General features: G+C 48.0%; 1 protein-coding gene and 1 pseudogene across 1 annotated transcript; one reads left to right on the forward strand and one right to left on the reverse strand.

The window, feature by feature from the left end:
- The first annotated feature begins 11,870 nt into the window (after nt 1-11,870).
- LOC116460058 (patr class I histocompatibility antigen, CH28 alpha chain) lies at nt 11,871-17,057 on the forward strand. The gene is made up of 7 exons (XM_032140914.2): nt 11,871-11,968; nt 12,239-12,489; nt 12,620-12,889; nt 13,136-13,411; nt 14,006-14,281; nt 14,423-14,539; nt 14,987-17,057. Exons 2-7 carry the CDS (start codon nt 12,426-12,428, stop codon nt 15,043-15,045), a joined length of 1,062 nt encoding a protein of 353 aa, XP_031996805.1. The 5' UTR covers nt 11,871-11,968; nt 12,239-12,425; the 3' UTR covers nt 15,046-17,057.
- Nucleotides 17,058-17,144: 87 nt separating this feature from the next.
- Nucleotides 17,145-18,615, reverse strand: LOC131382080 (keratin, type II cytoskeletal 8-like; annotated as a pseudogene).
- Between the last annotated feature and the right edge of the window lie 3,426 nt (nt 18,616-22,041).

Raw genomic sequence — 22,041 nt, forward strand, 5'->3', positions numbered from 1 at the left:
TCCCCACAAGGTGAGCTGGAAAACTGCAGCCATAATCAAAGCTAGAAAATACTGCAAGTAGCCAATATTTCTCTTCATCACCAAAGACTTGTCTCCAATTTTTACTATTGTTCTATTTTTTCCAGCCAGCCAACAGTAGTAGCTGAAAAGCGAGAGGACACTGATGAAGAACACTGCAGGCACAAAGAAAAGAAAAGTATGTGGAGCTTTGCTGTGTATCTGTCAGTTCATTCTACTCACTAGAACGTGGTGTTCTCAGGACTTGAAGTCCTCCAGGCCCCTAGATGAGGGTAGCGAGCACCCTGAGAGCCAGCTGGATTCCCCTCTTGGTGTGTAACTGCACAGCCACAGCATCTGGGTGGGGAGTTGTCCTGCACTTCTGGAATAATCTTTCTTGATCATGGTGGCTACTGCTGTACTGTCCTTCTGAGGTAGGTGAGATAGGTTGTTCACAGCCTCCCTTGAAAGGAAACAAGAGACTTGTCAGGCTGATGGAGAGAACAAGCTGTTCGACAGTGCACAAACCATATCCTGGGCTTGTGGTTAGAACATCCTGCAGCAAAGAGGAAGAAGAGCCAAGGGAAGCATCCCCAAATCTGAGGAAGCACAGAAACCCATGATTAGCGTCCTTGGGCTGACCCATGCTCATTATAATAGTAGCAAACACACCTCTGAGTGGGAAGTTAAGATGCTAATGAGACATAAGATGTGTGTGCTGGTATGTACAACCACAGTGCATGCACGTCCAAGAGACCACAGAATATGCTTAAAACAATACCCCTTCCCACCTATTCATGAATAATCATGTAAGACTCCAGTGAGGGGAGGGACTGTCTCACTTTTGAGCAGCTGCTCTGATCAGCTGTCAGAGTGTACTTTCACTTTGAAGTAAATTCTCTTGCTGACTTTTACTTTGGACTTGCTCTCAAATTCTTTTGTGTGGCAAAGTCAAGAACCCGAAGTGGCCCATCCACTACACTTCCTTCCTTTTTTCTATCTTTCTGTATCTTTTTGCTAGCGATAACTTTGCCCCTGCTGGCAGCATGCCCCTGAGGATGGCATGCTGTGGCTGGCATCGTCCTTGGCTTGGCCTCGGGTCACTAAGCATAGCCCATGGTAGGAGGTTCTGAGAATGAGTGGCACTGCCTTGTGCAACGGTCCCCATGGGAGTGGCCCACAGGTGCTTGCATCTGTGGCATTTTCAAAACTGTTTAAAAAGACTCAAGAATATACTGTGGGAGGAGAGCAGGTCTGGGGCCTCACCTGTGTCCCCACCTGCTCATCTGCATGGCCGTGTGCCTGACATGGTCAGAAATGAGAAATGCTGCTGCCCTTTTTGCAAAGCACTACTTAGTTTTTCTCTTCTTGAAGGTGGTGGCATGATGCCCAAGTTGAGATGGACACAGGAGTCAGAATCCTAAAGTAAAAGGAGATACTTTAACAGAAATACCTGAGCTTTTCAATGTGAATGAACAGGGACTTTTACCCTCTGGCAGCTGTGTATTTCTCACTGAGATGTTTCTTGTCCTCAGAGTGGTTTTTCCTTTTTGCAGGTGGTTTATCAAAAAAGGAAAGGACAGAAAAGAAAAAGCAGGAGAAGGTGTATGGGAAGCTGGGACGCTGGCCCTGTGCAGGTGAGATACAAGGTGCTTCTGGGGAGGCTGCAGCCATCTGGGGCACTGGCACATGGGGCACGGCAGGGCCCACCTTCCTGATGATGCTGCCTGTCCCAGTTGCCTGCCGGAAGTTGCAGTGCCCAGATTAGTTTTGTATTGATGGAAATTTTAAAAAAATTATATTACATAATCTTATGCTTTTTGAAAATAGCTAATAAACTTTTGTGGCTAAGTTATTAGTAATGGTAATCTCTCTAATGTGCTTAAAGATAGTCAAATCTGCAGGGTTCCCATCTCCACTGGACACCTGTGCTTCCTGCAGGGTCTATTTTCTGGTGGCTTTGCCTGTTGGTTGCCCCTGTAACTGCTGACATCCTGCCTTCTGGTGGAAACCACACTCTTCCTTGCCCATTGAGGGTGGGAAAATTGGATGACTAAACTCGATGAAGATAGCAGATAACATTTGTTCTGCATGGGTGCCATCACCACCTGCACTTGAAAGCAAGGCTGAGGTGCAGAAGGCACAAAATGTGGCCACGTCCCTTGGCTAGCAGGTGGCCTAGGGGCAATGTGAGCCTGAGTGGGCAACACTGTGACACAGGACAGGGTGTGTCACAGTGTTGCCCATTGTGACTGCAGGGCCAAAAGGAACCAGGGCTGAGAGGAACCTGGAAACATGCTGGGGTGGCGCCAGACGAGGGCCTGGAGAGAGCCTCCACCCACCCTCACGGGGCCTAGTGGAGACAGACCGAGGAGGGTCACCTGCCTCTCTCCCCTTGCAGAGTGGAATGATAGCTGATGACATCATTGTGAAAGTCACAGTACTACAGAGATGTTTGGACACTCATCAGAGGCAGGCCTGCTGTGGGAAAGTCAAGGCCTTGGTGGGGAAACCTAAGATTCTGCAAACTGGAACAGGGTTATCCTATGGGTGCCCTTTAGAACCCTCTGGGCATGCAGAGGAGGCTCGCCCTTCTCTAGTAATGCTTCCCACTTCCTGCACTGGAAGATGCTGCAGAAGCCTCACCCCTGTGATGCAGTGGGAATTCCACTCAGGAGCTTTGCAAGAACTAGCCGTTATGTCCCCGTAGGAGCCTGAGGAGCAGCTCTGGGATTGGAATTTGAGGGTGTTTGATCAAAGGGCCATAATCAAGCTGGATAAATAAAAAAACACCTTTGGCTTGGGAGCACTTTCTCAGGGTATGGGTTTATCAAGGACCTCAGGGCATGGGGCAAACCCACTGCTGGGGTGGACCCATGTAGACTGGGAAAAATGATGTCCAACTCTCAGTAAGTTAGACATGACTTAGTTGTCCTGGAACATGTAGAGGATGGATAATGAGGCTGAGGGAAGTGGGAGTATGGGATGGAGACATCATGTGAGACCAGAATGCCCATTAGGGCCATGCTCCACAGAGGACCCATAGGGCACACCTTCCACCAGAGCCTCAGGAACGTGCCGGTGAGAGGTACCTGCATTGCTAAGAAGCATTGGGGTGGTGTCCTCTGCAGGCTGGGTGTGATGGCAGGAAGGAGGTCCTATAGTTGGGCTCATTGATATTCCTGGGGAAAGTGTGGCCTTGAAAAGGTAGAGAACCAAATGGTGACAGTGACCTGCAAAAGCCAGAGGGCAAGGTTACCATGACAATCTCAGAGGAGCAGCTGAGGCAGCTTCATCTGCAGGGAATTGTGGGGAAGGTTAATAGAGGGTGGTGTCAGAACAGACAGGCAGCCAACAAGGGCACTGCTTGATATCCATGATAAGAAAGCAAGAATTGATGAGCAGGAGGCTGAGGGTGTTTAACTCAATACAAAGTCATGATCCCATTCTCAATTCCTAAACTTCAACCAAGTTTCAGATTCAGATTCCAGTTACAGAGAAGGAGTCCCTATCCCAGGAGGAAGGACCCTGGAACCTCATGGCAAGTATATGCTGGAACAATTCCCTCTGTCTTTCTGCAAAGGAGCCTACAGTCATTGACTCAGGGGACTGTACACTAGGAAAGGGAAACAGGCAGAATTTGGGGGAGTGTTGACATTGGGTGTGAGATGATTTTGATGCCTATAGGCCTACAGCACCATCATGTCCCCATCACAGTGGGGCTTACAGAAACCAGGAGTAAACCTGGACACATCACAAGGGGACTACTGGGTCCACAGACCCAGCCCTGTTTATCTCCCCATTCCCCAAGTGTGTAATTGGCATTGATGCACTGGCAGCTGGAGTAACCCCCACACTGGGTCCCAAGTCTCTGGAATAAGGGCTCTCATTGTCTGAAAGCCAAAGGGAAACCTCTGCAACTGACTTCATCCTGGCCAAATAAAAAATGATATTGAGTCTCGGGGTGAATCTTATGAAAGGTACTGTAGGGATTGTAGGTGTAGCACCGCCATTAGAGAGCTGAAGGATGAGGGGTGCTGTTGGAGTTGCCTATTATCTTCATGTCATCCAGCAATCTGTCCCCAGAGAAGCCTGATGGGGCCTAAAGAATGAATGAGATTACTTCAGACTTGAAAAAGTAGGAGTCATAATTGCAGCTGCCATGCTGGCTGGATATCACTGGTAGAGCAGATTGATTAGGCCTCAGGCACAGAGTGTGCAGCTGTGGATTTGGTGAGTGCATTCCTTTCCATTCCAATTAGAAAAACTATACATGAAGTGATTCATGTGGGATCCACAACACGTTTATTTATAATTGGCCTCAGGGTTATTGTAACTGACCTGCCCTCTATAGTATGGTCTTAAGAGATCTGAAGAACCCGGCATCCTGTAGAATAGTAAATCAGCTTATTTCATCAACAACATCATGTTGACTAGGATGGATGAGTAAGAGGTGGAAAGTAAGCTGAAGGCCTTGGCAAAACATGTGCTCTCCAGAAGATGGAAGATAAACCACACAGAGGTTCAGGAGTGGCCACTGTGGTGAAGTTTTATTCGTCCAGTGGTTGAGGACATCCAGGAGTTTCTCCTCCACAGTAAAAGACAAAGTGTTGCATCTTGCATCCTCACTACAAGGAAGGAAGCACACTGCCTGGTGAGCCTCTTTGAGTTCTGATGACACCACATCCCACATCTATTGCTTTGGCCTACACTCTAGGAGAAATAGGAGGGGACTTGCTTCAGTTGGGCCTACCAAGGAAAGGACACAGGCAGATTCAGGCCATGAGGCAGCGCCATCCCTCAGACTCACCTGGAGGAGTCAGTCATGGGGAAAGATGCAGGATGGAGCTGAAACAAGCACCAGTGAGGGAGTCACACGGAGGGCCTGGGATTCTGGAGTAAGGCCATGTCATCCACAGCAGAGACATATGCCCCTGTTAGAAGCAACTTTTGGTATGTTACTGGCCCTGATAAGATAGAATCCTTGCCATGGGACATCAAACAACCATGTGATTTCAAATGCCCGTACGAATTGGCTTCTGTAACTCAGGAAGTCATAGATCAGACAGACCCCAAAGCATCCATCATGAAATGGAAATGGTCCGTCTGGATTGAGCATGAATCCTATGTTGACACCTCCAGAAAACATCCAAACCTGAAGTGGCACTAAACAACCAAGCAGACAAATTGAAGTTAGCCAGCCCTCACCATGGGGCAGCCCAGGCCTGGCAGGATAGGTTCATGAATGGAGCAAGCACAGTGGCAGGCATGAGGCTAAATATGGGTCCAGAGGCACTGACTACCACCTACCAAGACAGATCCAGCTGCTGCCACCTCTGAATGTCCAACTCATTAGCATTTGAGGCCAATGATGTGCCTCAGTGGGGCTATATTTCTTTAGGTGGCTAAAGCAGCACTCACTGCTAAGTGATGAGTTGAGCCACTTCCATCCCGGAAGGGCCAGAGGTTCATCTTCACAGGGTTAGGCACAATTCCATGAGTGGGTTTTCCTGTCCTGCTCTCAGACCCTCAGTCAGCACCACTCTCCAGGGACTGTTGACATTCCTGATTCACAGGCTTGGCATGGTTCTCAGCACACTGTCTTCCTGGGGGAACCCACTTGACAGGGAAGCAGGTGCAGCATTTTCATGGCCGTGGGATCCACTGGTTCTATCACCATCTGCACCACCTAGGGTCTGCCAGCCACTAAGAATGCTGGACAGATCTTCTGCAGGCACAACTCAGTGCCAGCCTGGAGGAAGCACTCTGAGGGGTGGGTGCTGTCTTTCAGGACATGGTGCATTTATTAAATCAGAGACATCTCTGCAGTGCTGTGTTCTCAGTAGGAAGAACATGTGGGTCCAGAAACTAAGAAGTGGAAGTGGGTATGGCTCCATGTCTCATTCCTTAGATTCACCTGCTGTGAGATTTTGCACTTCTCATCTCCCAAACATGTGCTCTGCAGGATAGAAGGTCCTGGATTCTAAAGGAAGGTACTTTTAAATCAGGACAAACGAGAGCCCACTGAACAACACATTACTATTGCCCCCAGAGAGATCTGGACAATATGTGCCCAGAGACCAGCAAGTGAGGAGTCCCCTCCTCTCCAGGCACAGGTAATAGATCCTAATCTCCAGGACGAGGTTGGGCTGCTGTCACACAATGAGGGCAAGAGGAATGTGTGTGGAACCAGTGATCCACTTGGGGTGTCTCCTGGTTCCCCTTGTTCCATTGTAAGTGTTAGTGGAATTGTCCAGCAACCAAGCCTGAGATAATTTGATTTCCAAGAGCCCAGAAACCTCAGGAAGGAAGGTTTGAGCCATGCTCCCAGATAATCTCCCAAGGCCCTGCTCCTGTGCTCTGACATCCTCAGCAGCATTGGTGCAGACGCCCTACTTCCCATGGGCTGTCCCCAACCAGTGATGGGTGACAAGAGGGACACAAAGGGAGGCCCATGACTGGAAGACAAGGGCCAACTGTGGCTGGAGGACTCCTCCATGGCCTTGCTCAACTCTCCTTAGATTGCCTGTGGTCTAGGATGTGTCCAACAAAACCTCCTCTCCTTCTGTCCCTCACTTGGGGGTCATGCTTGCATCTCAGTCTGCTGCCTCTCCTAGAATTTCCTGGATCTTTTCCCATATTGTCTGGCAGGTGCGTCCTCTAATAAAACACTGCAACTTTAATCTCATGTCATCTGCTTCTTGGAGAACATGGACCAACAAAATCATTTCCACTTACACACCGTTGACCTCTTACTTATTCCAATTTGTAAAATCCTTTTGTTTATCCAACTTCTTCCACCTGCTCCAGTTTTGCTGGTATTTGTATTGTTTTCTTTAAGTCAATTGATGTTCATTGTTTTAAGTCACTAACTCTTGGGTAGTTTGTTACACAGCAATAGATAACTAATAAGCCTCTCTTATGTTTCCATTATTCCGTAGTGGTTATCTACATCTGATTTATTTCCTGTTATTTTTATAATATTATCCATACATAATGTTTCCCGTTTCTTTCCACCTATTCTCTTGTTGATTTTTCTTTTCTGTCCCACCATTTTTTCCTTCTTCTCATGAAATATTCCTAACATATAAAATAACCCTATGTGGTTGTGATATAAGGAAGCATTTTCTGAACCTGTATGTTAAAAGTTTAATGCCACAGTGTATGGGATACGAGTAAAGAACAGGAAGTTATTAACAGAGTCTGAATAAAAAGTGCTTGGTGTAATTCTGCAGCCAAGACAGTGACTTTGAACTCTCACAGGCCGATGCAAAAATAATTGCAGTTTTTGCCATTACAAGAATTCTTACCAAGAACTATTCACATTGGACCGAAGCCAATTGTAATGATCCATGTGATGGAGAGAACCAGAATGCTATGAAAGTGGCCTTAACCAGAAATAGGTCATTTGATCCTTGGATCATTGGCGTCTCCATAGATTTTCGGTTTACAATGTTCGGTCTGGTGTGTGCAAGGCAATTCCATCTTGCAAAGGATTTGATGTTACATTTTACCACACACACACCTGAATTAAACTTTTACAGAATTGGAAATGCACATTACTGATCAAAATAAATTAAACAGGAAAAAATTACATAGGAATAACCAGTGATAGAATAGCAAATAGGAATGGAAAACACAATAGGATTGCTTAAAAAGTACTGTAGAAGTATAGAATAGCAGTGCTATTTAGAATCACAGCGATGTCCAAATCATGTCTACCACATCTCATTAAAAACCAGAGCAAAAGATGTCAAGTTTATTATGGAATGCCCACCCAATAGCCAGCTTTTGGAAAATCTTGTTCCTGGATTGGAGCTAACCATTTTGGGCTACGGTATCCAACCAAAGTTACTGACATCATGCTAAGCTAGATGTGTTGGCTGAGGTATGAGATTCACATTTTTTCTACCTTAAAAGCAATCTGATTTGGCAAACATTCTTAAAGATGATATTTGAATGAGAAAATTGGCATTTGGGACATTCTTAAACTAAATTTGAGACATCTTAGGCAAAACAAATACTTATTTTTAAGGCACTATCATTATGGCACTGAAGTCTTGGAACTATTTGATCTAGTTACTGTAAGTTCTCAACTGTGTTGCAACTCATTAAAGAGAATATTGTTATTAAAGGTATTTGCAAGAAAAACTCAGAGATACTATAGTATCTCCTTTCTCTGTCTCAAACTTTTTTCCCCTCAATACCCAAGGCTCTGTGATGTCTCAAATTTTAATCATTACTTTAAAAAGAGAAGTTTAAAGCATTAAAGAATTATAATCAGATGAAAGAAGCTTTGGATTTATAAAATTCTGAAACAATAATTTAAATTTTGCTTTTAACATATATGCAAATTCTTTGATACTCTCCACTTTCCAGAGGTTCAGCTTCATTCCCTCCCTGTGACTGTGGCCTGGACTTAATGATTCACTTCTATCTGATGGAGTAATGTTGACATAACAGTTTGTGACTCTTGGTGTAGAACAAAAAACTCACTGTAGCTTCTACCTTTGCTCTCTCTGTCTCTGGGATCATGAACTCTGAGGGAAGCCAGCTGCTGTGTCATAAGCAGACCTGTGGAAAGGTCCATGTGGCTAGGACCGAGGCCTCCTGGGACCAGACAGCAAGGAACTGAGGCCTTTTCCAATAGCCATGTGAGTGAGCCATTTCTCATGCAAATCCCCAGCCCAGTTGAACCCTCAGATGACGCAGCCCTGGCTGACAACTGGATTGCAGCCTTGTGAGAGGCCCTGAGCCAGAAACACTCAGGGAAACCTCTGCTGGATTCCTGAGCATTGGAAACTGTGGGAGATGATAAATATTTGTTGCTTTGAGCTGTTACATTTTCAGTAATTTGTAATGTAACAGTAAAAAAAAATCAATACAGCTTCACAAGAGAGGATGAATAATTGCACTTTAATTTTCATTTGCTCTAAATGTATTAGTATTATTGTTGTCATCATCATTACTGAGACAGGGTCTTGATCTGTCACTCAGGCTGGAGTGCTGTGGCAGGAGGACAGCTCACTGCAGCCTCGACCTCCTAGGATCATGTGATCTTCCCACCTCAGCTGTCTGAGTAGCTGGGAGTACAGACATGCACCACCATGCTTGCCTAAAATTTTTATATTTTTGTTACAGACAAGGGTTTTGCCACGCTGCCTAGACTGATCTCGAACTGGTGAAATCAAGCTCTCTGCCTGACTCTGCCTCCGAAATTGCTGGGATTACAGGCATGAGCCACTACACCCAACCTAAATTAATTATAAAATATTAAACATGTCATTTGGTTTTAAGAGGTAAGAAGAATTTCTATGGCTAAATAGGATGCATTTTATTATCATTCACAATTATTACTTTATTTGAACTTCAATTTCCAACTGTGTCCCAATTAAACTCAAAAGAAAGACCCAAGCCATGCTAGGCTGATTCTATCATCACCCCCCATGATAGACGTGTAACCCTGGTCATTCACCTGACCCCAGTTATTCATCCAACAGTAATGTAAGTCCTGCCTTGAAGGGATTTTTGCATATATAATTAAGGTCCTAAATCAATTGACATTAAGACAGGGATTATCCTTGGCCAGGCTGTCCTCATCTGGCGAGCCCCTGAAAGGACTGGGTTCTTCCTGATCAGAGAGATTCACAGTGTGAGAGGGATTCAGTGTGAGGGGGGCTCCTCCACTGTGGATTCTAAAAATGAAGGGGCTGTGTGGCAAAGAATACCAGTGGGCACCAGGAATTGAGAGCAGCCTCTCTCTACCTTGACAGCAGGCAAGGAACAGGAACCTTAGTCCTACAACTGGCAGAAACTGAATTCTGTTGCCTCTGTATAAGCCTGAAGGAGGCCCTCAAAATGAAAACACAGTTTTGGGAAGCCTTAAACAGAGAACCCTCCAATCATGCTCAGATTTCTGACTAAGGAACTGTAAATAAATAAATAAGTGTTGTTTGGTCAAGCGTGGTGGCTCATGCCTGTAATCCTAAGGTTTGTGAGAATGATGCAGGAGGATTACTTGCAGCCAGGAGTGAGAGTAGCCTGGGCAATTTGAGGAGCTCTTCCTCTCTACAAAAAGGAATTTTTTTTTTTTAATTTACCTGAGCGTGGTGGTACTTGCCTGTAGTCCTAGCTACTCCAGACACTGAGGCAGGGGGACCTCTAGAGGCCAGGAGTTTGAGGTTGCAGGGAACCATGGTCATGCAACTGCACTTTACCCTGGATAACAGAGGGAGACCATGTCTCTAAAAATAAATAAATAAATACAATAAATGGGTGTTGTTTAAAGCCCATGTTTGTGGTAATTTGTTTTGCAGTCATATAAAAGTCATACACAGACTCAACAGACACATGGAATGAATTTATAAATTGATAAGCCCACTACATGAGTAAAATAAAATATTTCCTTTTTCCAGTATTTTTCATTTTATAATATTCCATGATGCGATTAAATTTTTATACAATCATATTTCATTCAACTAGTCAACAAAAATTAATTTAGTGCCTATGCTGAACCAGGTATGCCCTCATATGCTCAAATGCCTGACATTCTAGAAGCTTCACAAAACTGAAGTGGAGCCACTGGAGTGTTTTAGGTGAAGAAATGACACACTTTGACTCACAGTAGCAGGACCACTGTGGAGAGAACACTCAGGTGGCAGGTAATGGAACAGTGCTAGAGTCACTATTCAGAAGTGACAGGGTGGTGGGGACTAAGGGAAGAGGAGGGCCTGAGGGATGAGAGGGACGGAGGGAAGGGCTGGAGAAGCAGGAGGTGAGGAGAAGGAGCAGAGGGACAGAATTTGAAAGCAGCAGAATTCTTAGCTTTAAACACATTGTTTTATAAATTTTTAATACATCCATCTACAGAGCCTAGCAGGGTGTTCCTTGCATTTGGCCTTTAACACCGTATGTGGGACTGCCTAAAAATTAGTTGCTTTTTCTGCTTTTTTTCAGGTTTAAAAAAATACTAAGTGTTCCAATAAAATATGCACACCACTTAGATGCGGATACTTTCTAAAAATAGGAAGTGCATGAGCAGTGGTGAGGGGCATTGTGACTGCATTGAACACTTGCAACTTTGAGGTGAATGAATGTACTGGCTCCTGGTTGCAATATACAATAACACATTGTGCTACTTTGTATTGTCAGGAGATGTCCTGGACTCACACAGAAACTCAGGGCTATGGAATGAAGGTAATTTTAGAATACAACAGGAGTCACAGATACGTAGTCTGGGAAAGCAAAACTTAGGAGCTCTGCAAGTTGTCAGTTGTAATGCATTTAGACACATTTATATATCGAGGGGCCAAAGTAACATTTTTTACACTTAAGATTCCTGATTGGTCAGGTGCGGTGGCTCATGCCTGTAATCCCAGCACTTTGGGAGGCCGAGGCGGGAGGATCAAGAGGTCAGGAAATCGAGACCATCTTGGCTAACACAGTGAAACCCCGTCTCTACTAAAAATACAAAAAACTTAGCCGGGCTTGGTGGCGGGCACCTGTAGTCCCAGCTACTCGGGAGGCTGAGGCAGGAGAATGGCGTGAACCCAGGAGGCGAAGCTTGCAGTGAGCCGAGATCGCGCCACTGCACTCCAGCCTGGGCGACAGCGAGACTCCGTCTCAAAAAAAAAAAAAAAAAAAAAGATTCCTGATAATTCAGGGGTTACCAAGATTCTACTACTCACTGCAGCCAATAAAAAAGAAACTGTTCTCTGTCCTATTTCATATGCTCAGGTACAACTTTTCCAGAGACGAAAGAGAAGGAGGAGCAGGAGGGGGAGGAGGAAGAGGAGGGAAGAAGGAGAAGGAGGAGGAGAAGGAGAAGGAGAAGAGGGAGAAGAGGAAGAAGAGGAACAAGAAGGAGAAGAAGAAGAAACTGTCTGTACACCTTCATTCTCAGGACAAGTTCATTGTCTGGCACCAAGCTCCTTGGGGTTAATTTTCTTCCAAAAGGGTCCGGGGAGTCCAGGTATGGAGTGGGAGGGAGAAAGTTCAGTCAAGGGACGGGGATTTCGGAATGAAAACTGAAGGGAGATGGACTGGGTCCATGCCGATGGTTTCTCCCTGGTTTCTCAGCCCCCCGGGCGAAGACTCAGGGAGACATTGAGACACACCCTGCACAGGAGGGGGAGGGGGAGGGCAAAGTCCCAGGGCCCCAGGAGTGGCTCTCAAGGGCTCAGGCCTCGAGGCGGTGTCTGGGGTGGGGGGGCTCAGTACTGAGAATTCCCCATCTCCCCAGAGTTTCTCTTTCTCTCCCAACCCGTGTCAGGTCCTTCTTCCTGGATACTCATAACGCGGCCCCATTTCTCACTCCCATTGGGTGTCGCGTTTCTAGAGAAGACAATCAGTGTCGCCGCAGTTCCCGGTTCTAAAGTCCCACGCACCGCCCGGGACTCAGATTCTTCCCAGACGCGGAGGTTGGGGTCATGGAGCCCCGAACCCTCCTCCTGCTGCTCTCAGGGGCCCTGGCCGTGACCGAGACCTGGGCGGGTGAGTGCGGGGTCGAGAGAGAAACGGCCTCTTTGGGGAGAAGTGAAGGGCCCGCCCAGTGGGGGCGCAGGACTCAGGGAGCCGCGCCCGGAGGAGGGTCGGGCTGGTCTCAGCCCCTCCTTGCCCCCAGGCTCCCACTCCTTGAGGTATTTCAGCACCGCTGTGTCGCGGCCCGGCCGCGGGGAGCCCCGGTACATCGCCGTGGAGTACGTGGACGACACGCAGTTCCTGCGGTTCGACAGCGACGCCGCGATTCCGAGGATGGAGCCGCGGGCGCAGTGGGTGGAGCAAGAGGGGCCGCAGTACTGGGAGCGGACCACAGGGTACGCCAAGGCCAACGCACAGACTGACCGAGTGGCCCTGAGGAACCTGCTCCGCCGCTACAACCAGAGCGAGGCGGGTGAGTGACCCCGGCCGGGGGCGCAGGTCACGACCAACCCCCATCCGCCACGGACCGCCCGGGTCCCTCAGAGTCTCCGGATCCGAAATCCACCCCGAGGCAGCGGGACCCGCCCAGACCCTCCACCAGGGAGAGTCCCAGGAGCCTTTACCCAGGTTCATTTTCAGTTTAGGCCAAAATCCCCGCGGGTTGGGAGGGGAAGGGGCGGGGCTCGCTGGGCAGGGCTGACTTCGGGGACTTGGCTAGGGTCTCACACCCTCCAGGGAATGAATGGCTGCGACATGGGGCCCGACGGACGCCTCCTCCGCGGGTATCACCAGCACGCGTACGACGGCAGGGATTACATCTCCCTGAACGAGGACCTGCGCTCCTGGACCGCGGCAGACACCGTGGCTCAGATCACCCAGCGCTTCTATGAGGCAGAGGAATATGCAGAGGAGTTCAGGACCTACCTGGAGGGCGAGTGCCTGGAGTTGCTCCGCAGATACCTGGAGAACGGGAAGGAGACGCTACAGCGCGCAGGTACCAGGGGCCATGGGCGCCTTCCCCATCTCCTTGTAGATCTCTTGGGATGGCCTCGCCCAAGATGGGGAGGAAAGTGGGCCCAATGCTAGAATATCGCCCTCCCTCTGGTCCTGAGTAGGAAGAATCTTCCTGGCTTTCCAGATCCTGTACCAGAGAGTGACTGTGAGAGTCCGCCCTGCTCTCTGGGACAACTAAGGGATGAAATCTCTGAGGGAATGGAGGGAAGACAGTCCCTGGAATACCGATCCGCGGTTCCCTTTGAGCCCTCCAACAGCCTGGGGCCCCGTGACTTTTTCTCTCAAGTTTTGTTCTCTGCCTCACACTCAATGTGTTTAGGGCTCTGATTCCAGCTCTTCTGAGTCCCTCGGCCTCCACTTAGGTCAGGGCCGGAAGTCCCTGCTCCCCCCTCAGAGACTCGAACTTTCCAAGGAATAGGAGATTTTCCCAGGTGTCTGTGCCCAGGCTGGTGTCTGGGTTCTGTGCTCCCTTCCCCACCCTAGGTGTCCTGTCCATTCTCAGGTTGGTCACATGGGTGCTGCTGGGGTTTCCCATGAGGAGTGCAAAGTGCCTGAATTTTCTGACTCTTCTCAGATCCTCCAAAAGCACACGTTGCCCGCCACCCCATCTCCGACCGTGAGGCCACGCTGAGGTGCTGGGCCCTGGGCTTCTACCCTGCGGAGATCACACTGACCTGGCAGCGGGATGGGGAGGAACAGACCCAGGACACAGAGCTTGTGGAGACCAGGCCAGCAGGGGATGGAACCTTCCAGAAGTGGGCTGCTGTGGTGGTGCCTTCTGGAGAGGAACAGAGATACACATGCCATGTGCGGCACGAGGGGCTGCCCGAGCCCCTCACCCTGAGATGGGGTAAGGAGTGAGATGGGGTAAAGAGGGGGATAAGGGGTCATGTCTTTTCTCAGGGAAAGCAGGAGCCCTTCTGGAGCCCTTCAGCAGGGTCAGGGCTGAGGCCTGGAGATCAGGGCCCCTCGCCTTCCCTTCCTTTCCCAGAGTGGTCTCCCCAGCCCACCATCTCCATCGCGGGCATCATTGCTGGCCTTGTTGTCCTTGGAGCTGTAGTCACTGGAGCTGTGGTCACTGCTGTAATGTGGAGGAAGAAGAGCTCAGGTAGGGAAAGGGTGAGGAGTGGAGTCTGAGTTTTCTTGTCCCACTGGGGGTTGCAAGCCCCAAGTAGAAGTGTGTCCTGCCTCATTACTGGGAAGCACCATCCACACTCATGGGCCTACCCAGCCTGGGCCCTGTGTGCCAGCACCTACTCATTTATAAAGCACTTGTGAAAATGAAGGACAGATTCTTCACTTCGATGATTATGGTGGTGATGGGACCTGATCTCAGCAGTCACAAATCACAGGAAAAGGTCCCTGCTGATGACAGACCTCAGGAGGGCATTTGGTCCAGGACCCACATCTGCTTTCTTATATTTCCTGATCTTGCCCTGGATCTGCAGTTACACTTTTCTGGAAACTTCTCTGGGATCAAAGACTAGAGGGTTGCTCTAGGACCTTATGGCCCTGCCTCCTTTCTGGCCTCTCACAGGACATTTTCTTCCCACAGATAGAAACAGAGGGAGCTACTCTCAGGCTGCAAGTAAGATGAAGGAGGCTGATCCCTGAGATTGTTGGGATATTGTGTTCAGGAGCCTATGATGCAGCTCACCCACCCCACAGTTCCTCTAGCCACATCTGTGGGCTCTGACCAGGTCCTGTTTTTGTTCTACTCCAATCATTGACAGTGCCCAGGGCTCTGGTGTGTCTCTCACAGCTAATAAAGGTGACACTCCAGGGCAGGGGCCCTGATGTGAGTGGGGTGTTGGGGGGAACAGAGGGTACTCAGCTGTGCTATGGGGTTTCTTTGACTTGGATGTCTTGAGCATGAAATGGACTATTTAGAATGTTACCTCTCACTGTGACTGATACGAATTTGTTCATGAATATTTTCTCTGTAGTGTGAGACAGCTTCCTTGTGTGGGACTGAGAAGCAAGATTTGCTCATGCCTCCCTTTCGTAACTTCAAGAAGCCTGAATTCTCTTTCTGCAAAGGTGTCCAAATGTGTCTTCCTCCCTGTTAGCATAATGTGAGGAGGTGGGAGACCAGCCTACCCCCATGTACACCGTGACCCCCTTCCCTGCACTACCCCGCGTTTCTACCCAATTACATTTCCTGCTCCAGAGACATGGGGCTCGGATGTCTTTATCTCTGTCTCAACTTCATGGTGTACTGAGCTGCAACTTCCTGCTTCCCTATTAAAATTAGAATCTGAGTATAAATTTACTTCTTCAAATTCTTGCCATGAGAGGTTAATTAGTTAATTAGAGGAGGAGATTACTAAAATTTGAGAGACAAAATAAATGGAAGACCTGAGAACCTTCCAGAGTCTGTTTCCTGTGCTGATCTGTTGCAGGGGAGTAGAGTAGATGGGGCTGTGCCCAGTGGGTGCTCAGGCCACTGTGGGCTTTATGTGGTCACTGCTCAGCCGAGTCATCTTTGCTGCTCCAGTGGCCTTGGTCCTTCAGCAGAACCTTGTCCCAGCAGGACCTGTGATCACAGGGACTCAAATGTCATTTAGGGCAGTCCCTGCACACAGAAGTCCTTGTGGTATCAAGAGACTGATTTTTCAGACCTGTCCAGCACTTGCCCTCCTTCCAGGGCTCTTTCCTGGATTGTATTTTCCCTCTTTTCACCAGCCTTCTTATAGGAACCAGATTGTGACATTTGCAGAGAGGAGGGGTCCCATAGTTTCTCATCATAGTTAACTTGCTATTGGAACTCCTCTTCTGCCCTCCTACTCTTCTTTCTGCCCTGAGTTGTAGTAATCATAGTGCTAGCTCCAATCCAAACTCATGGATTTGTAAAGCAGAGTCTAATTTAGATTCATATGTAGTTGGAAAATTGGACTTATAAGACTAAGATTATCTTTCCTGAAGAGAGATATATGATTGTGTGCTGCAGTGTGCAGGAGGGTTGGTGTGGGAGGAGGAATGAGGGGAGGGAGGGCACACAAGCAGGACTGGTGACAAAAGCACTGGTGGCACTGATGTCAGTGTGAGAGGATGTTGTGCTGTAGCAGCCACAAAACAGCATTTGGCCTGAGGCTACATTAATAAAGATATTGCCTTTGGGATAGGGAGGTGCTCTACGGTGATCATTCATTGAACTGACATTTGTTGTCTGCTAGGTATGTGTAGGTATATGACTGTTTTTGCATTTGGAAAACATCTTTAAATTAAAAACAGAAAAATTTCTGGCCTTGTGGCGCATATGTTCTAGAGAGAAGAGGCAGATGCAAGATACACTATAAGCAGAGTAAGGAAGCCAAAAGCTTGTGTTAGAAGGTGGCAAGTGCTGTGGAGTGAGTGATCCAGAGTGTGGGCTGTGGAGACAGGGAAGGTGGCTGTTGTACTATGTAGTCAGCGTGGGCCTTGTTGCAAATGTGACCTTCAAGGAAAGATTTTTTTTTTTTTTCAGTTGGCAGAGCTAACTGTGGCTTTAATTTGGAAAAAAAAGAAAGAAAGAAAAAAGAAAAAAACATTTACTTTGTAGCTGAAGACATGTGCAAGTGGAGGTACCCCAGGCAGTAAACTCCTGCCATGGGTGGGCTGAGGGCGAGGGCTGAGCCTCAGGTGGGTCTCCTGTTCCCTATGCTCCCCTGCACAGCAGTCTCCCCTACAGGCCCTGGGGCAGTCACAGGAGGGGGCAGGCTGGGAGTGGCTGCTGTGGCCATTCACTTGGGCAGGACATTCGAGGTCTTGGACACCAGCTTTCTATCACAGGTCTCAATTTTCCTCATAACCACGGCCCTGGAGGAGCTGGTGTGGCTGAAGGAGCTGGAGCCCCTGCCAGAGCCAAATCTGGAGCCCAGGCTGTAGCTGAGGCCAGGGCTTGTGAGGGCCCCGTAGGCCAAGCTCAGCCTACCTGAGTAGCCACTGGTGGTCTTCGTGTGGATACTCATGTTCTGTATCCCAGATTCCAGCCAGCTCTCCTTGCTCTACAGCAGCTTCCTGTAGGTGGCGATCTCTATGTCCAGGCCTGCTTGATATTCATCAGCTCCTGGTACTCGCACAGCTGCCGCGCCATGTCCTGCTTTGCCCGCTGCTGGGTGACCTCCAGCACACAGACAGCTTGGCTTCCTTAATGGCCAGCTCCCGACACTGCTCTGCATCCGTGATGGCAGCCTGCAGGGAGGCCCACTGGTTTTTGAGGCTGTCAATCTCAGCCTGGAGCCAGCTGAGGTTCCAGGTCAGCTCTGAGATCTCCGTCTTTGTGTGACGCAAGTCGTCCAGTGCTTCCCAGCCAGTGCCTGCAGATCTTCACACTTGACCTGGTGCAGGCTCTCAGCCCCAGCCCAGCTTCAGTTGGTGATCTCCTCTTGCTGGGCCTTAACCTCAGCGATGATGCTGTCCATGTCCAGGGAGTGGCTGTTGTCCACGGACAGCACCACAGATGTGTCCGAGATCTGAGACTGCAGCTCCATGATCTCCTCTTCATACAGCCGCCTGAGGAAGTTGATCTCATCATTCAGCCCTTCCAGGCAAGACTCCTGCTTTACCTCATTCATGTAAGCTTCAGCCACATCCTTCTTGATGAGGACAAATTCATTCTCCTCTGTATCAGTATTGATCTCATCCTCATACTAGTTCTTGAAGTCTTCCACCAGTCCCTGTGTGTTGCCAAACTTCGCCTCCAGCTTCAGCTTCTCCTGGCCCATAGTGTCCAGCTGCTGCTGAAGGTTAATATAGCTCTCGGTCATGCAGTCCATCTTCCTCTGAGCCATCTTCTGCTGCTTTAGGAGGCTCTACTTGGTCTCCAGTATTTTCTTCTATTGCACCAGGAACTGTAACTTGTTGATGAAGGAGGCAAATTTGTTGTTGAGGCTCTTGATCTGGTCCTTCTCCTGGGTGCACATGGCCTGAATGTTGGGGTCCACCTCCAGCTTAAGGGGCCTCAGTAGGCTCTGGTTGACCATGACGGCTGTGATGTCCCCCATATCACGAGCCCCACCACAGCCTCCACCCAGACCCTTGCCGTACCCAAGCTACCCCAAAAGCTGCTGCCACTGATGCCCACTTAGGAGAAGCTCAAGGAGCTGATGTGGGCACCAGGCCTGCTTGTGTAGGAGCAGCTGCTGAAGGCCTGGGGTCAGAGTGGAATACCTTGTAGGACTTCTGTGTCACCCTAATGGACATGGTGGGGGCAAGTGGACTGAGCCAGACAGAGATTCAAGAAGGAGCAGAGAAGCTTCTTCTAAGTCTCGAAGAACAATTTGAAGGACATGAGGAGATATCTACGAGGATGTCTAGGAAAGTTCTTTCCAGGCAGGGAACCTCCTGTGAAAATGCACTAGGGTAGGAAGGTATCTGTGTTTTGGGAAGTGAGAAGAGTCCAGAAGGGCTGGACAGAGTAACTGAGATGAGGTCAGAGGTGCGGCCAGAGCAGGTAGGCCTGGAGGGTGTGGGCAGGGTTTTCACTTTTGCTCTGAGTGAGATGGGGAGTTAGAGTACAGTTTTGAAAAGTGGGACATGGTAGGACTCATTCTTCAAAAGCTTCTCTCTGGCTGCCCTACTGAGAACAGAATTGAGAGGTGGGGGACAAGCGAGGCAGTAGAGAAAATAGTGGGAAAGGCATGTAGCATTTCAGGATAAAGATATCGGTTACCCGGACCTGGGTGTGACCAGTGAAAATAATGAGAAGTGATGGGATTCTGGATGCATCATAGCATTTGCTAATGGATTGTATCTGTGTTCTGAGAAAGAAGAATCAAGGACAGCCATGGTTTTAGACGATGAGAGTAGAAGGTGGAGATGGGGAGGCTCTGGCAGGAGCATACTGAGGAGAGGGCATTGCAGGCATTCATTAGAAGAGATGTCTTCAAGGAATGCAGGTGAGGAGCCCAGATGGCTCTGCAGCTACAACTTCATCATCCAATTACTCTCCTGCTTCCATACCCCTGGCCCCATGTATCTCAGAGCCAGAGCACCAATTCTTTTTTTTTTTTTTTAATACTTTAAGTTCTAGGGTACATGTACACAACATGCATGTTTGTTACATAGGTATACATGTGCCATGTTGGTTTGCTGCACCCATCAACTCGTCATTTCATTAGGTATTTCTCCTAATGCTATCCCTCCCCCAGATCCCCATCCCCCAACAGGCCCTGGTGTGTGATATTACCCTCCCTGTGTCCATGTGTTCTCATTGTTCAACTCCCACTTACAATTGAGGACATATGGTGTTTGGTTTTCTGTCCTTGTGATATTTTGCTAAGAATGATGGTTTCCAGCTTCATCCATGTCCCTGCAAAGGAGATGAACTCATCCTTTTTATGGCTGCATAGTATTCCATGGTGTATATGCAGAGCACCAATTCTTTCCTGGGCTATCCGCACAGGTATGTGAAAGGGAAGTTATGGTTTCCAATTGGTTATAATAAGTCACAGATTAATATTGTTCTTTCTTGGATAATTAAGAGAATAATATGGCAATGGGTGACTAAAACACTTACTAAGAAGACTACAATAATGAAAATATTTGATTAATCTAAAAAAGGCAAGAAAAGAAAAATAATGGGGCAAAAAGAGACTTAATGTTAGAAAACAGCAAATGACAAGGTAGACTTAAACCCAACCAGGGCAACAATGACATTAAAGATAATGGACTCAGGGCCGGGCGCAGTGGCTCACGCCTGTAATCCCAGCACTTTGGGAGGCCGAGGTGGGTGGATCACCTGAGGCTGGGAGTTCAAGACCAGCCTGACCAACATGGAGAAACCCCATCTCTACTAAAAATACAAAATTAGCCGGGCGTGGTGGCTCATGCCTGTAATCCGAGCTACTCAGGAGGCTGAGGCAGGAGAATTGCTTGAACCTGGGAGGCGGAGGTTGTAGTGAGCTGGGATCGCTCAATTGCACTCCAGCCTGGGCAACAAGAGTGAAACTCTTTCTCAAAAAAAAAAAAAAAAAGGAAGATAATGGACTCAAACACCCCAATTACAAGATAAATAATGAACAGGGGTAAAAATAAATAAATAAACAAATAAATAACCATAGGCTATTTATAAAAGACATACTATCGGTAGAAGATACAGAAAAGTTGAAAGTAAAAGGATAGAAAAGAAATACCAAACATTCATGAAAAACCACATGGAGATGCCATTTAGAGCTACAGGACATGAATCTCCTGAGACATAGAGTACATGTAGACAGCTCACAATATCTGTTTTCTTTTTTTCAGAGACAGGGTCTTGCTTAGTTGCCCAAGCTGAAAAGCAATGGTGATCGTAGCTGAGCTGACTGTAACCTCAAACTCCTGGGCTCAAGCAATTCTACTGCCTCAGTATCCCAAGTAGCTAGGACTGCAGGCACATGGCACTACACCTGGCTACAACATCCTTAATATAGTTTCTTATTTGCTGTGGTGTGATCCATGAAACAATATCATGCCATATATTTGACGTGCAGTAGGTACACAACAAATACTAGCTGAATGAAGAAATAAAACCACCCAGTAATTCAAGCCACGTCCACAATTATATTTTACAGATGAAGACCAACATCCCTGACAAGTAAAGTAAAATAAATTGAATTAAGTCATCCAGAGCAGAATCAGGAACACGCACTCCATTCCCTGTACTCAAGAAATCAGAGCTCTAATGCGGTAATAGCAGGTATCATGCAAGTCAGATATGCTAATTGCTAGAATTAGAATGGATACATTTCAAAATATACTAAAGAAAGGGTGTGGAAGGATTAGCTGAATGCAGAGATAAAGGAAGAAAATTGATTTATTTAAAAGATGGATATAATGTTTAAAGAAAAAACATTTTTTTTAAAAAAGAGAGGCCTTATTTGGACCAAAGCAGAAATGAGCTCAAGTGTCAGGTGGGAAAATGCCTAAATGCAGCTTCCAGACCCAAGGGAGACCCAAAAATCCTGGGACATTTTCGGTTGTCACGTGGGGATTGGTGGGAGGGGGTGAGTGGGGTGCTGCTGGCAAACCTTCCACAACGCACAGGACAGGCCACTCCACAAGAGAGTCTCTGTCCCAAATTGTTAATAGGGCTGCTGTCGAGAAACCCACCCTAGAGGTAAGCGCAGTAACTGTCCATTTCACAGTTGAAGAAACTGAGGCACCAGGAGGGAAAGTGCCAGTGAGACCAGAGCTGCAGGTTGAACCCAGGTCATCTGGCTGCAGGGTCCATGCTACCCCAGTTAAGTCAGGGACCCAGATGGCCAGAAACAAGCCCAACTGCATGGTGCCTGCATGGCCTGTTGGCACCATCTGGTGTTCGTACTGGGCCTATGGCTTTGTGAGGCTTGCAGGACGCAGGGGCGGTGAAGAAAAATTAGGTTTGGGGAAGAAATCTTTGTATCCTCTCAGGGATACTCCTTCCTCAGGCTCTCCAGACTTTAAGCTATGACTTTGCTCAGAAAAAAAAATTCCACATTGATTCTCCCTCCCATCCCGCTTTTCCCAGTCCTCACCAATCTCCTCCTGTGACTCCATCAACATCAGCAACTCCCTCCAAGAAACAAAACAAAAACATTTACTCCCTCCACCTGCAGCTCAGCGTTCTTCCCCTCCCAGCCCTGAGCAGGCAGCTCCTAACTGGAGAGC

This window comes from Hylobates moloch, unplaced genomic scaffold, assembly GCF_009828535.3.
Source record: "Hylobates moloch isolate HMO894 unplaced genomic scaffold, HMol_V3 SCAFFOLD_20, whole genome shotgun sequence".
NCBI classification, from domain to species: domain Eukaryota; kingdom Metazoa; phylum Chordata; class Mammalia; order Primates; family Hylobatidae; genus Hylobates; species Hylobates moloch.

What these genes read in the sequence shown, in the direction of transcription:
- LOC116460058 (XM_032140914.2), top strand. Translation starts at nt 12,426, where the DNA reads ATGGAGCCCCGAACCCTCCTCCTGCTGCTCTCAGGGGCCCTGGCCGTG. An exon ending in GCCCCTCACCCTGAGATGGG is followed by an intron (nt 14,282 to 14,422) that starts GTAAGGAGTGAG and finishes TTCCTTTCCCAG; the next exon opens with AGTGGTCTCCCCAGCCCACC. An exon ending in GTGGAGGAAGAAGAGCTCAG is followed by an intron (nt 14,540 to 14,986) that starts GTAGGGAAAGGG and finishes TTCTTCCCACAG; the next exon opens with ATAGAAACAGAGGGAGCTAC.